Source organism: Odontomachus brunneus, unplaced genomic scaffold (genome assembly GCF_010583005.1).
Source record: "Odontomachus brunneus isolate Ranch 3 - 2012 unplaced genomic scaffold, Obru_v1 Obru_scaffold_033, whole genome shotgun sequence".
NCBI lineage: Eukaryota > Metazoa > Arthropoda > Insecta > Hymenoptera > Formicidae > Odontomachus > Odontomachus brunneus.
Genome location: NW_022639483.1, coordinates 195,480 through 210,161, shown reverse-complemented (window position 1 = coordinate 210,161; position 14,682 = coordinate 195,480). Strand labels below are relative to the sequence as shown.

At 36.5% G+C, this 14,682-nt stretch overlaps 2 protein-coding genes across 8 annotated transcripts in view; one reads left to right on the top strand and one right to left on the bottom strand.

Annotated features, from left to right (window-relative positions):
• Nucleotides 1–14,682, top strand: part of LOC116843454 (growth factor receptor-bound protein 14-like) — a 237,737-nt gene that overhangs the window by 132,991 nt on the left and 90,064 nt on the right. The window lies entirely within an intron of this gene.
• The window catches only part of LOC116843453 (SET and MYND domain-containing protein 4), a 291,340-nt gene that overhangs the window by 246,244 nt on the left and 30,414 nt on the right, over nucleotides 1–14,682 (bottom strand). For all 4 annotated transcript variants that reach the window (XM_032813872.1, XM_032813870.1, XM_032813871.1 and 1 more), the window contains one exon: nucleotides 1,590–1,897. In XM_032813872.1, the coding sequence (XP_032669763.1) occupies nucleotides 1,590–1,630 (41 nt within the window). In that variant the 5' untranslated portion in view covers nucleotides 1,631–1,897. The remainder of the gene's footprint in view (nucleotides 1–1,589; nucleotides 1,898–14,682) is intronic.

The window sequence follows — 14,682 nt, the reverse complement described above, 5'->3', positions numbered from 1 at the left end:
TTTTTTTTGACGCTGCAACTTGGATTGCTCATTACTTCTAGTATGAGAAAACATTTTATTTCAAACAGCAGCTATTGTGTAACATGTATGCGTGTTTACGAGAAAGGCAGAAAGGCGGAATATTCGTTATGTTTTTGGGCAGTGATAGACAATTGTAACCGTGTTATTCACATTGCATTGCTTGCTATCATTTGCAAAAGATCGGATAAATTTATTAAATTGATTTTTGGTTGAAAGAAATAGAATTTTTGTTTCTTATGAGCCAAATTTTCCTCTAAGATTTAAAAATTCTGTTTTCTTCGACCAAAATGCGCGTTTGATTTGCTTATTGTCAGGTTAATTTAATCAAACATTTCTCTGTCTAGTATTATATAGCATATAGTAGAGAGCGAAGTAAGATCTGCCCGTTAGACAGATCGTAATATAGACGTGAAGTTAAAAAAACAATTTTTATCCTATAAATTGGAGTACATGATCGACTTTCGGCCAATGTGTGAGAATCAGACATTCCTAAGATACTAAGTTGGATCTAACGTTCTGAACGCAACTTTGGGCTATTGGAAAATTATTTTCAGAATTCTGAGCGTGTTATTGAGGGAGTAGAGTGACATTAACACACATTGTGATCCGGGAGACGATGCAGAACGATATAATCTAAATTATTTTCAAAAATATTGTACATCTTTTTGCGAAAATTACTTAAAAAAACTGTAAAATATTATCCCAAAATTTACTCCACATGCGCGCTAACACTACATGACCTAACCTGCAGTTGTTTACGACCGGTCAGAACATGATCGACTTTCGGCTCATGTGCAGATAAGTACCATTGCGCATGCGCGAGATTCTGAATATAATGCTACGATGGATCTAACGTTATGGGCGCGACTTTGGAATATTGGCAAATTATATTCAAGATTCTGGGGGTCCTACTGAAGGAATATAATGACGCTAACACACATTGTCATCAAAGAGACGACGCAAGGCGAAATGCGCATATAGAGCATACATAGAGTATATATAAAACATATATAGAGCATAAAAAAACATATATAACATATATAGTATATAACATATACAGGTAAAATAAATATGACATGTTGAAATATATCAGTTTAATGTTTTATCAAGAAATAATCCGACGAGAAAGAAGCCAGCCGAGTCGAAATTTCAATTGGCCATTGTTTTGCAAGAATGATCAAATTCAAAAAATTCTAAACTTTTATTAATGGATACTCCATTCACATCTTTTTAATCCAAGCAAAAAATTCAAGCCTTATAAATAATTGAAATGAACTAAGAAACAATTTTCTTATTTTTTATCAGTCGCGTATTTTTACACATTTTTCTAAGGATTGAGTTAGTCAGTACTCTTAAAGAAATGGAAATGCTTGACTCGTTGAACTATTGCGAAAATCTCAGAGCTAAATTCTTTGGTTGGATCATTCTTACGTAACTCCGGCGAATTGCAAATTCCAATTCTTACTTTACTTCTCGTCGGATCCAATGCGATTTACGTCTACGTGCATGCAATCTATGTAGAGTGACGCTTTGTGTCTACTATATGAGCGTCTAAATTGAGCGCTCACCATTGCGCGTCGTCCCACGATGTCCAGGGTCCACCAGCCATCCTGTCGCTGCATCTGACACTGCAATAGTCCTCGCGTCCCACGTCGCCCCTAATTCACTCCCGAGCGCGATAATATAACGGAGGTTTCACGAAAAATCCCGTCTCTTTTGGGGAATGCACTCCGAATTGCGAATTGCGTATGAAATATCGCGAACTGCGTCTTCGAGGAAATGTCGGCTTTTTGGAAAAACGACGAGTAAGTGCGACGAATTCAGCAACGATCCGATCGAGTTGTAGTGTATCGCTTAGATGTACGCGCTCGAGTTCCTTTCCAATAAGAAATAATTAAATCAGTTGAATAAAGAAGTAATAATACCCGATTAATTAATGGATGATGATATTAATATTTGATCGACAACCGTATAATAATATCCGGTAGTATCAATTAATTATACACGACAGTATGACAGCATCAAGGAAATCATCGTAACGGCATGCTCGAATTACTTCCCAATACGCAATAAAAATAATTAAATGACAACCGAATAAAGAAGTAATAATGCTCGAATAATAAATGAATAATGATAATATTTGATCGGCATCGAGGAATTCGATCGCGATGTTTCTCTATCTAACAAGTAAAAAAGTAAATGAAACGCGGTAATTACATATCGCGGTAAAGCCCGCAATACCTGCTCGCGTGAGGAGTACGCGTCTTAATTTGTCTTAATTATCGCGTAAATTGTCGCGAAGTCGAAACGCGGTATTAAAAGTTGGCACGGAATAATGTAGGAAATAACGCGACAGCTCCCGATATGCTCGTCTCGACGGTTGAGAGTGTTATGGCGTGACGGTCGAGCACGTGCTCGCGCACGCGTGTTACATGACTAGGCCACGCGGTCCCCTCCCCTCTCCCAAGCGCCGCTCAGTCAGCAGCATAAACGGGCTATTACGACGATACGTTTACCTAGCCTTTGTGGTTTACCTAGAGTTTTTGTTAGAGCCGTTGCCCAGATATTGTTATTACCGATTATTCGTTCATTATTTCGTTATCCAACCAAAAGAAATAATCCAACCAAAGAATTTAGCTCTGAGATTTTCGCAATAGTTCAACGAGTCAAACATTTCCATTTCTTTAAGAGTACTGACTAACTCAATCTTTAGAAAAATGTGTAAAAATACGCGACTGATAAAAAATAAAAAAATTGTTTCTTAGTTCATTTCAATAATTTATAAGGCTTGAATTTTTTGCTTGGATTAAAAAGATGTGAATGGAGTATCCATTAATAAAAGTTTAGAATTTTTTGAATTTGATCATTCTTGCAAAACAATGGCCAATTGAAATTTCGATTTGGCTGGCTTCTTTCTCGTCGGATTATTTCTTGATAAAACATTAAACTGATATATTTCGTTATTATCCACTCATACGTCGAGCAGATATTATCACTACCATTAATATTCGCCAATAACCAGTATTATTACTTTTTTATTCGGTTCTTATTTAATTTATTTGGTTATTATTTAATTGTTTAATTATTGATATTACGCGTAGAAAAGCAACTCGTGCCGTTACGACGATTTCTTTACGATTTCTTCGTTTTTGTTCAGTTATTATCGTCACTGCGATAAACAGTTGCATGGGCTCTGAGGAAACTATATATATACATATATATATGTGTATATACACTCTAAATATTCGAACGTTGTGAAAAGTGCGATAAAAGTACGATATCATCTCGAAAAATATCCGTGAACTAATTTTTCGCTTTCCTTTATCATAGTTGTCGGAAAACCTAACCGCATGTAATCATAAACTTTTCTGTAAACTTTTTGTATCTTTTTTGGCATCGAAATTGAATTCTGAAAGTATAGTAGTGATTTTTTAAATTTTCCTGATTGAAGCATCCACAGTTTCGATATGTACAATCTGCAAAATGTTTGTATTCAACAAATATTACACTGACAGCTTAAAATTTAAATTTAAACATTTTTTTCGTTTTTGTCACATATTGAGCAATGCTCCAATTTATTTTTGCATGCACTTTTGTTGTGTAAAAGTGTTTGTGATTCTTGTGCAAGCAACAAAACGTAAATTTTGCAAAAAAAAGTCAATGTTATGTCGGTAAAGTTCTCATGTCCGGGATCTCCTTAAATAGTCCGGGATCTTCTTAAATAGGCCAACTTTATTTCGTCTGTCCATATGCTCAATTTCAGTCATTTTATGAGTGAAAATTATTTTTATCGCCTGAAACACGATATATTTTACAATTGCAGGAAATTTTATTCTAACGAATAATATAAGTTTATTTACTTATATTATTAATAATGTATTATTACTTAAGTTTATTTAATCATGATGGAAAATAGTAATATCAAATTTTCGAGACGCTCGAAAATATACTTGGCTGCTCCTAAATTAGCGTTTTCTATTTTTTAATATTATTCTGATTTTAATGACACTCAGGGAAAAATATTTGTGTTCTAACAGGAATTTTTTGTGATTTCGTTTTTATTGTTTCCTTTCACAATAAATGCATAAACAAAACACATAGCTGACATATTCCTTGGGCCAACTATGCCTGGTGTGAAAGATATAATTCAGTTTTTTTACACGCGTTTCAAAGTCATTGAGAAAGTTCCATCTTAAAGTATTTCTTAGGAAAAATCACTTTTATGTGTAATTTTATTCTTTGTTCTCTAAATTTCTTATGCTTTCTTAAAATTTTGTCTATATTATGAATATATTCTAATTAGGCCAAATTACTTTTTCGGTTAACTCTTTAAGACTCAGTGAACATAATTATGTACATTCACTTTGAGTTTTTGCTAAAATATTGATAAAATAATGGAAGATTTTATCGATATAATATCATCGATCCATCCTAGATAGAGCTATATTCTTCATCCAAACCTAAAGAAAAGTAATTTTCTCATTGGAGAAACCAATATGGCGATCGTATGCGCTCGAAATTGGGAAAACTTTCTCGCGATGAAAAGTAAGTAAAGAATGCCAAATAGCCAGAGGCGATGCATCTCAATTTCTTTGTGTTCGACTTCCCAATTAATTTTGTTACAAAACCAAAGATAATCACGAGTAGATTATAAATACATAACTTTCAAAGTGTACGCGTCTATTTTGTTATTTTATATTGCATGCACCATCTGGTACCTCGGATGCAGCCACTGTCATGACTTTGTCGTTTCCAACGAGAACTTGAGTGATATGACTCATGATGCAAATAATACTTTGAATAAAGGTATTTTATTTACATAATAAATTGCACTCTTTAATTTTTTTTGGGTGACACCATCTGTCGGATTTGAAACTTTTGTGGTCCATTTTCTTAAGAATGGTAAAAGAGTGCCTTTTGAAATTTATATATTTGTAATTTATTCGTGATTATCTTTTGTTTTAACAAAATCGAATGCGAAGAAATTATGGAGCATCATGAAATTATGGCCGCATTTTTTTATTTTTCCAATGTCTTACCGATGTCATTTTAAAGTTTACAAAGTTGACACTTTTATATTTATTTTATAACTCTCTCTTTCTCTCTTTCTCTCTCTCTCTCTCTCTCTCTCTCTCTTTCTCTATTTCTCCACGTAATCACCTCTTTTGTTTAAGCATTTATTATATCTGTTCACGAGATCGATCTTTGTCATGCACATTTGTTCATCTATTATTAAACTTTTCACATCATTTTCTCATATTCCGTTCATTTATTACCATATCACCACATATCTGCTTTAATTGACGATGAATATCGGTAGGTCTCACTTTCTGAATATTCAAGAATCGAATTACACTCCGTATTTCACAGTTGACGGAATTTTGTATAGTAGGGATCATTTTAATGACGTAAAAAGTTCACAAAAGTATATATTAAGGCACGTGACTCTCGGAACACTATAGCTGCGTTTGCTTTGGGTGCTTACGCTTATAAGCGCTTATAAGGGTTGTTTATGCTGTTCGCTTTGGCACAGTAAGCGCTTATAGATCGAGTAATAATTTCATCGTGACGTCATAACTTCTGCTTACAAACGCTTATTCTAGCAAGGTAGAGCAGCGAAAGCGTGTGTGTGTATAAGCACTCACGTTCGATTCGAAACGCATTGAAAGTAGAATCAAGCGTAAAAAATGAAAAAATGGCTTCCACAATTACAGATCCAACAAAAATTGTTTTATTGAAAAATGTGAAACCCGATCGTATTTATATAATATGTGTAACTGCAATATGATTTATATTATTCAGCATTATAATCTGATATTCTATACATAATCTGCCAGTCGTTGTATAAGCCTTTGAATAGAATATTTGCTTGCAATTATGATAATATTTTCCAGAACGTTGTCGTAAGGATTTTTATAATCTTCGTCAGTATCATATAGTAATTCTAGCATCGTTAATATTAATGCAAATGGCATACACACTAATTTTTCGTCTGTCATCTTACATACTTATAAATACATATACATATACTTATAAATGTTCACAATCGCCAAATCGAACAGCGTTTATAAGCATGAGCACTTACAGCAGGTGAGTCCAAAGCGAACACAGCCTAACAGGTTAGGAAGACGGCTCAACTTGAAATTAGGGAGAGGAAATGATCTGTGCAAAAACTACACGGAAAAAAATAATTTGCTAGCCCAGCAAATTTTCTGCTAGTCTAGCAAAATTTCTTCGTTATTATATGGACAGCAAAAAGATTTGCTAAGAGTACTAATCACTATTTGCTGGATATAATTTGCTGAATCTACAAATTATTTTGCTGTAAGAACCATGATAGATTTATATAAGCAGTTGCTCCAATAGCAAATAAATTTGCTAAGGATACATTATTTTGCATCGATAGCAAATTAACGTGATTCTTAGGACAAATACATTCAACAGATTTTTTTTATCCTAGCAACGAAACTACTTCTGCTCTGATAACGAATAATTTGTAAAATTAGTTACGTCAATTAAATTTTTTTGTCGTCTACGAATATGCAGTAGCAACGACGATTTTGCTAAAAGAGCAAAATTATTTTCCTCCGTGTATGCGTGAACGATCTCTACTTTCTGGATTACCATCGTGCTTTCCGCGACGAGAAGTATCAATTTTACTTAGGCTAACAAACTCTTCATTAGAAATGTCCTTTAAAATGCCACTTCGTGAAGAGAACAATTTTACTCGAACGAGATCGATGGCTGGGCTCGAAGAATTGATGACATCTTCGAGAAAAATTCTCTGCGCGTAAACGGCAGTACGGTAGTATACGGCGGATACGAATCTCATAAGAATCACGAGGGGACGAGAGACTGATGTTTTGGTCGTGTTTGACCTCGTGCCGTAAAGCCCGGCGGCGGCGGCACTGCGAGCGCGACGGCAATGTTTTCGGGGTTCCGGTGCCAGTGCCAAGGTCGGAATTCCTGCGCCGACGACGGCGGGTGCGCGCGTTGGCCTAGGTTAGGCACAGCCCGGACTTTTATTAGCCGGGTGCCACGTCGTGAGCCAGCACGCGGGAGATCCCTCGCATCAGACACGTCGGCGCCGCTAAATTGTGCCGTATCTCTCGCTCGCGAAACCCCCGGGTCCGGCTCGGGTTAATATACGCACGGTAGGGAGAGAGGCTAGCTCGGCAGTAATTCACGACGCGATAGGTTGATGAAACGCGCGATTATTTTCAGACCCGAGGCAGCCTGAGACGAAATTAATGTCTCGGAGGAGGGGGAAAAGAATAAGATGACGTGCGCGGACGTGTGTGCGAGCGATCTGCCCGGAATGAATCTCCGTTACGATCACGTCGCACGTCAGCGTAGGGGTAGGCGGCCTTCAAGGACGACGAAAACGCGGGACGGTTATCGAACCGGGCGGCGGCATGTGGAAGCCTTCGCGATGCGAGAGACGCGCTATCCGATTTCGCGTTCGGATTGGCAGCTTCGGCGCCGATATTGTGTACTCGGGGAAATTGACTGCGGATCGCGCGCGCGCGCGCTAGAGAGAGAGAATGTTTGCCGGCGATGTCTCGCGCGACGAGACGAAGACGCGTAACGCGAGCGAGCGAGCGAGCGATCGATCGATCGCGTGACGCTGCAATTATATTCGCCGTGATATATACCGCGACCGCCGGTGACGCACAAGTACATGGCTGCAGCCTGCGTGCAATTAACCGAGCAACGTCGTCGCCTCGCCTACACGGTATCATTTATTTCGCCGATCTATTTAACGAACGCACGAGGAATTATTTCCCGGCGGATCGTTCGTCGGCGCGCGCTCGGCCCGAGTGCGCCGGCGCGTCGGCGGTTATCGGAAGCGCCGCGGAAAAGCGAGAGGGATGGAGGAGAGGGAGAGAGCGCGCGACGAGAGTGAGTTAGGGCGGCAAACATTCGATACGTTTCCCGCGCAATCTCGGCGATCCAGTGTTTGCGCGTATGACCATTTGTCACCTTATCCTCGAACGGTCCTTTTTGCGCGCGCGTTTCAGTAGGGATCTGCCGTAATAATGCGGCGGCGGGGCGGATAAAGGATTCGAGCTGCGGATAAGGGATGGCGATTTGAGAAGAAGAAAAAAGCGCGGAGAGTGCGGCGGGAGGGAGAACAGGGTGGAGAAGGAACACAGAAAGGCGGCGAGGTGAATTTCCCCGAGGCCACACGACCGCTCGAGCGTCACCGTCGAAATTGGCTTCGTAAAGTCGATCGCCGGAATGTTCGTACCGTCGCGCCGCGTTCGCACTCGCCACGGCGAGTCCCGCGTCGCATTTATAATCCCGCGTGCCGCCAAAGAGAAAGAGAGAGAGAGAGAGAGAGAGAGAAGGGAGGAGAGCGAGAACGAGCTTTCAAACGTGCGACGACCGAGAGTGGCGATATATACACAGGAAAAAAGCGGCCAAGCCCTTTGTGAAAGAGATATACATCTGGCGCGCGCGATGAAGCCCCGAGTGTTCTTCCGTCGAGGAGCGATTTTTGTTCTCGTTACACTCGTGAATAATTTTACGCCGGTGCCAATTGAGCAATTTAGTGAAATCCAGGGTTTGCAAAATCGGTACGATTACGATGAATCCGGATTTCTGAAACGTATGCAGTGACGAATGACCGGCGAGTAAGTTCCACGTTTGTTTTGATATATTCGAATATACACGCAGAGAATTTGTGTTTGCTAATGCATACTGATGGTATAATTTAGTAGACTCTTGTACTACGTAACTAGGATATATTCATATTCACGTCAAAATTTATACAGCGTGTCTTATCTGACGATAGGAAAACGCCAGTATATATGTAGATTAAGCTGAAATTCTTCTGTCATTGTGCAGACAACCGCTTGAAATTTTGAATTATTGATTAAAGACGATTGGCGAATGATTGTACGCGATGCAAGGTGTGACGGAAACACCCTGATACGCAGGAAAAATACTATGGCTAGTCCACACATAAATCTGATTGTGCCAATCAGATTTATGCGTAGGCCAACCATACTATTTTTTTGTATACCATTTCCATTGTGTGCTCGTATATTAGAACAACTGAACAAAAAATCATTTTAACATTCTATAAATAACAACGTAAATTTTTAAGTTATCAAAAAGTCCGCGCGAAAGCTATTTTATAGTGTTTTATAAAATATAAGAGATTTGAAATTAGCACTGACTACTTCAGCAATCGTACTTTTTTACTATTTATCTTCATAAAATTATATAATTAGTTATTTATCTAAAATGTCTTTTTCACACCGACTTCAAATATCTAGTAAGAATATTAGAATAGGGGATTGTACATATATAAAAATATTGAGTCAAAATTATATATTTCATATTTTTTAGAACATTCAGGAATTTTGAATGCAGTTAATTCTTTTTACATTTCTTTTATTTTATTTTTAAAATATTAGGTATTTACTAAAAGTTTGTTTTTGAAATTGATTAAATACAAAAGTTTTATCTTGTCTTTAGATGTTGTCGGATTTTCAAGAAAGTAATGAAATTATCCAATTCACCCGCACGTTCGGGTAATGACACTGATCTGAAAACTATGTAAATAACATACTAAGCAAGTTACAAAAAGTATTATCTCAATATCTCTAACGCGCTTCTCGAGTGTTACGAGGAAACATACAAACAAAATAACAAACATATGTGCAGGACAAACTGAGAAGCTTTTTTTTGCAGTCAGTCAAAAAGTGAAAAATACTGCATACAGTCTGTCCCACAACAGCGTATACACCACATCTGCAAGAAGATTTATGAGAGTTAAGAAAAGTAAATACCATTTTAAAGCTCCTTGTATCTCGCTATATTGAATTTGTGACGTCAGAAGCGAGAAACGACATACTGACGAAAATTGCGTGCCATTTCTAAATAAAGATACATATGGATGAAAGAGTACTTGAGACTGCTTGAGCATACTTGCACTGAGAGAAATGACTTGGTAAATGACACTATAGTCGTCTTATGAAAGTAATATAGTGAATTTATATGCGATATCTGGTTATCCAATATTCTGATTACGATGCCTCGACGCATCTGGTAGTCAATACCGAGACATTTAGTTGTAGACATCTAGATAGTTTGGTAATTCTCTTTAGACGTGTGATACTATTGACGTGATAGTTAATTGTTACTCGCTGCGACATTTCGTTTTTCACCTATACTAATTTGCAAAGACGTCGGTGCTATAAAAGAGTAAATGCTGAAACCGTCAAATATTTGGAAGAATGTAATTTCTTAAAATATGTCGAATTTAGAAGTAAATATATGAAGATTATATATAGTAAGTATATGAAAATTATATATAATATAGTTAGATTTTAGGTTAGGTAAGAAGTCTAACACTACTCCACAACTGTATTCATAACATTCACCAAATGAATTGTATGCTGTACTAGACGGTTTGGTAAACGTATTTAAGCATTACTGTAATGCTACTTAGACAATGCGTTCACCAAATAGTTTAATTTCATTGACTAAATATCTTGTTACACGATTATTCACCATACTGTTTGATAAACCTAAATAGAATTCTGGTTAGTATCATTAGACATTTCCCTCAGTGTGTAAAATTGTCCAAAAAGTATCTCTTTCTCCTAACGATTAATAAATAGTGAAATAAAACATGCAGATAAAATAGACCCATTTTATCATTTCATATTTCACCCCATTTCAGCTCATTTCACCATTTATTATACTACTTATTGATCATCAGAGGAAAGGGATATCTTTTGGAAAAAATTACTTTTACGTACAGTTCTACTCTTTGCCCTTTAAATTTACATACTTTCTTGAAAATTTGTTTATATTCTGGGCCTAAAAATTGATTTATATCCTATATATATAGCTAGACAACTATGCTGCTTCTTCAATTAACGATTGTTTATATCTACGAGAAAGATTCTTTGCGTGTAAAAAAGTTTTATCGTTTCCCCTTTTTTTATATTGAGGACGTGACGCTGTTACTAATTAATCACTATGCGACTGCGAGCTACGGCGATTAATTATTCAAGTTATTTATCATTGGCCTTATTAAAATTTCGCGTTGCGAAGAACATGTTCTGCAAATATATTCGATATATTTTCATGTTATTCTCGACACGTACAAATGTCACGCGTCATATTAGTCACCTTCGGAGATGTTGTGTTTTTAATCTCGAAGAAAAGGCCTGAGCGCGCCGGAAAGGAAGATCGATGATCGATGGATCGCGAGCGCATTTATCATCGCGTGTCACGTCGAAAAATAGGCAGCGACGGGCCGAGCCTATAAACGCGTCGAGATGGTTTGCATCAAGAATCGTGAGGAATCGATCGTGTGCCGGCGGTTTGCGAACAAAAATACCGGATCGATACAGCAAAATGCTAAACATCTCTCCTTCGCGCGTTTCTTATCCCCGTTCATTTTTCATCGTTCTCAACGAACCGACATTCATTACGCTCGTTGTTAGATTAAGATCGCAAAGGGCGCGATTTTTCACAGCCTTCCGAGTCCATTTAAAATCAGGGAATATCGCCTCGACGTTCAACATCTTGATTTTCAAATTCAAATCAAGAAGAAAAGAAAAAAATTGTGATAAGAAATATAGTAGAATTTTATTTAATCTTAGAAAGGAACCCCGCATCTCCCCCTCCCCCAAGCATACGTAAAGAGTATAGAAAAGTAGGGGAGATCGAGGCTGGTTGTCACACTTTTTATACATTAATTAAAAATTATGCAATATATATATTTTTTTTAATATCGTATACGTTTTTATATAAATGTAACTTTTAAGAAAAAGAAAATTATCATACTTGTTAAATCAAACTAAACGGGAAAGTCTTCTAGCATTTTCCTCATTTGTAGATTTTTTAATATTAATTAAAGAAGATTAACGGGTAGTTACTCACACACACATACATACACACGATAATATATTTAATTAATAACTAAAAATCTACATAGCCATTTGCAAAATGGTAGAGGATATTTTTGTACTGTTTGGCCAAATATACAAGCATACGATGACAGATAGCGCTACTACAGTTCATCTACCATATCTCGCGTAATTATTTTCAAATCTTCTTTAATTAATATCTCGAGATTTATTGCAAATATCGCGAGAAACGGTATGGAATTTTTATATTCATCTTAACCTGTACTATGCTTTGAAAGTTCTTCTGGGACATTCTGTATATATTTATATATAAAACAGTTATTAAATGGTAGACAAAGTTATGCGAATATGACTGTTCATTTCATGCTCAGAATTGGTTGTCACATGTCCTTCTTGTAAAGGAAACATGACAAATTATATCTGCTTAAAGATTTTAAATATTTTATTAAAGTTAGTGATATCTTATAATTAGATGCAATAAACAATCATTGAACTAAATAGATAATTCTCATAAACTTTGTAATAACAACTTTGAGCTATTTTTCTCTATAGGATCTTACGCATACTCACTGTTATATGACATGTATAGCATAATACATCATTGCGTATGCTTTCGTGCTCTTGCATAAGTCACGTCATAACTACGTGACGGACTCGCAATGTGTGGCATGTGTAATCCCATTTAATTTGAGTCGACCCGAACGGTCACTTGGAATAAAAGAGATGGTATTTATAAATTAATACTGTTACAGTGTAACTGTTAGCTGAAATACAGAAAGAATTAGCTCTAAATAATATTTCTTATAACTAAAGAGAGATTATCACCAGAAATTCCAAAATCAACCAATGAATTAATAAAAATAGAAACAAGAAAAACTTTATAAATTCAATTTTGGAAAAAAATTTATAAATCCAACTTTGAAAAAAAATGTTTGCAAATACCACACACGATATTTTTGTCATAAGCTATTTTGTACAACCAACTAATATGATACAGTCTATATTATAGAGAAGATGTGTTCCTCCATTTATTAAGTGAAATTTAAGTTTTTATAACAACTGATCCGTGTGACTTTTAAATACGATCTCCTCCCTAGATCTTCGCAGCGAATGATGGCTACGTTAAAACAAGTTTAGAGAAGCGTGTTATAATTACATATAGTGTTACAAAAAAATGAATAAAGAAACATAATAATGTGCATTACTGACAGTAGCAAGGTGAATTTAGAATACACGGAAAAAAGAGATGTGGTGCACCTAACAAAAAATATTTAGTTGTAAGCAAATAGCTGTATCATTCTACATATCTTTGTATGATAGTTATGACTGATTGATGTGATTGTGTATGATTGATTTGACTTACTTTGGTGTGTCAACTACATCAATGAAGTTGCACGTGATCTAGTTGTGGCAACCAGAAATTAGTAAGAGGATCATTTTGCATAGACAAGCTAAATATCGATATAGTTGCATTAATCAATGCTATATTGCAAAGCAGCGATGTTAAAAAACAAAAGCAATTCACTACGCACAGCTACACTGAGAGAAAAAAAAATGGAATAATTATAATCTCACTATATTTTATAGTTTATTTTGGCCTCAAACATATATTTATAGTTCATCTAAACATGAAGATATAGCAAAATGAACACAGATTTATAGTCACCATTTTATTACTCTATGTGTATAGTAAAGCACACTTTGGAAATATAGTTACATGTACCTATATTTGCAAAATATTTCAATTGCATTGACTATATAAAATAGTTAATTTCTCTTACCATTCAATATTTGCTACCTTACTATACTTTTTATTTCAAATAATTATAATTCTTTGTAAAAGTTTTACATAGGTCAATTATACTATGCTTATATTGTAAATATTACAAACATTATGATGATATTTACTATAAAAATAATATTCCTAACTATAATCTTTTTACTATGCCATTATAGTTCCAAATATCATACATTTTTCTCTCAGTGTAGAGATATATACATGTGAAAACTGGTTCTGAGTGTATAAATATACATTTGTAATGAGCCGCGTTTGTATTAACCATGTATTATCACTGCAACACAAGTAACTCAGCCATTGCTCTTTGATTACAGCAACCACATAAATAATTGTTCCGCATTTTACTATTGAATCTGGTTGGCACAACCAGATTTCTGTATGGATCAATCATATTGTTTTTTCCATGTATGAATGTGATAGAGATGTCTCAATGATAAAAGAAAGTGAATGTCGAACAGGGCGTTTAAGAAAGATTATAGACAGACGTCTATAATCATTATTGTCTATAATTTGTTCCAATTGTGTTTTATATCGCGACATTTCGCCCGGATCAGCTGTCATAAGGAACGCGAGCTCGTTTCACAAAGTCCATCCGACCTATCGGATCCCCGTTTACGATTTACCGTAAACGCGAATTATCGCGCGAAATTTCCGCGCGCGTGCGAACGAGCGCCCGATATCACGCGGATAATGCCCCGTCGTGTTTTTGTCGTTGAAATAAAAGGCGGGAAAAGGCCGGGAGGTGTACACGTCCCTCAACGTCGTCAAGCGTCGGGGCTCGGCGTCACCGTTCGTAAACGCCGCAGCATGGAAGGGACATTAGGAGCGAAAATGTAAGGGGAAGAGAGAGAGAGAGAGAGAGAGAGAGAGAGAGAGAGAGAGAGAGGGGGAGGAAGGAATTTTTCGACGACGCTCTTACGGAAATTAAAGCTTTGACACGGCGGCGCGATAACGCAGCGGTCGTAACAG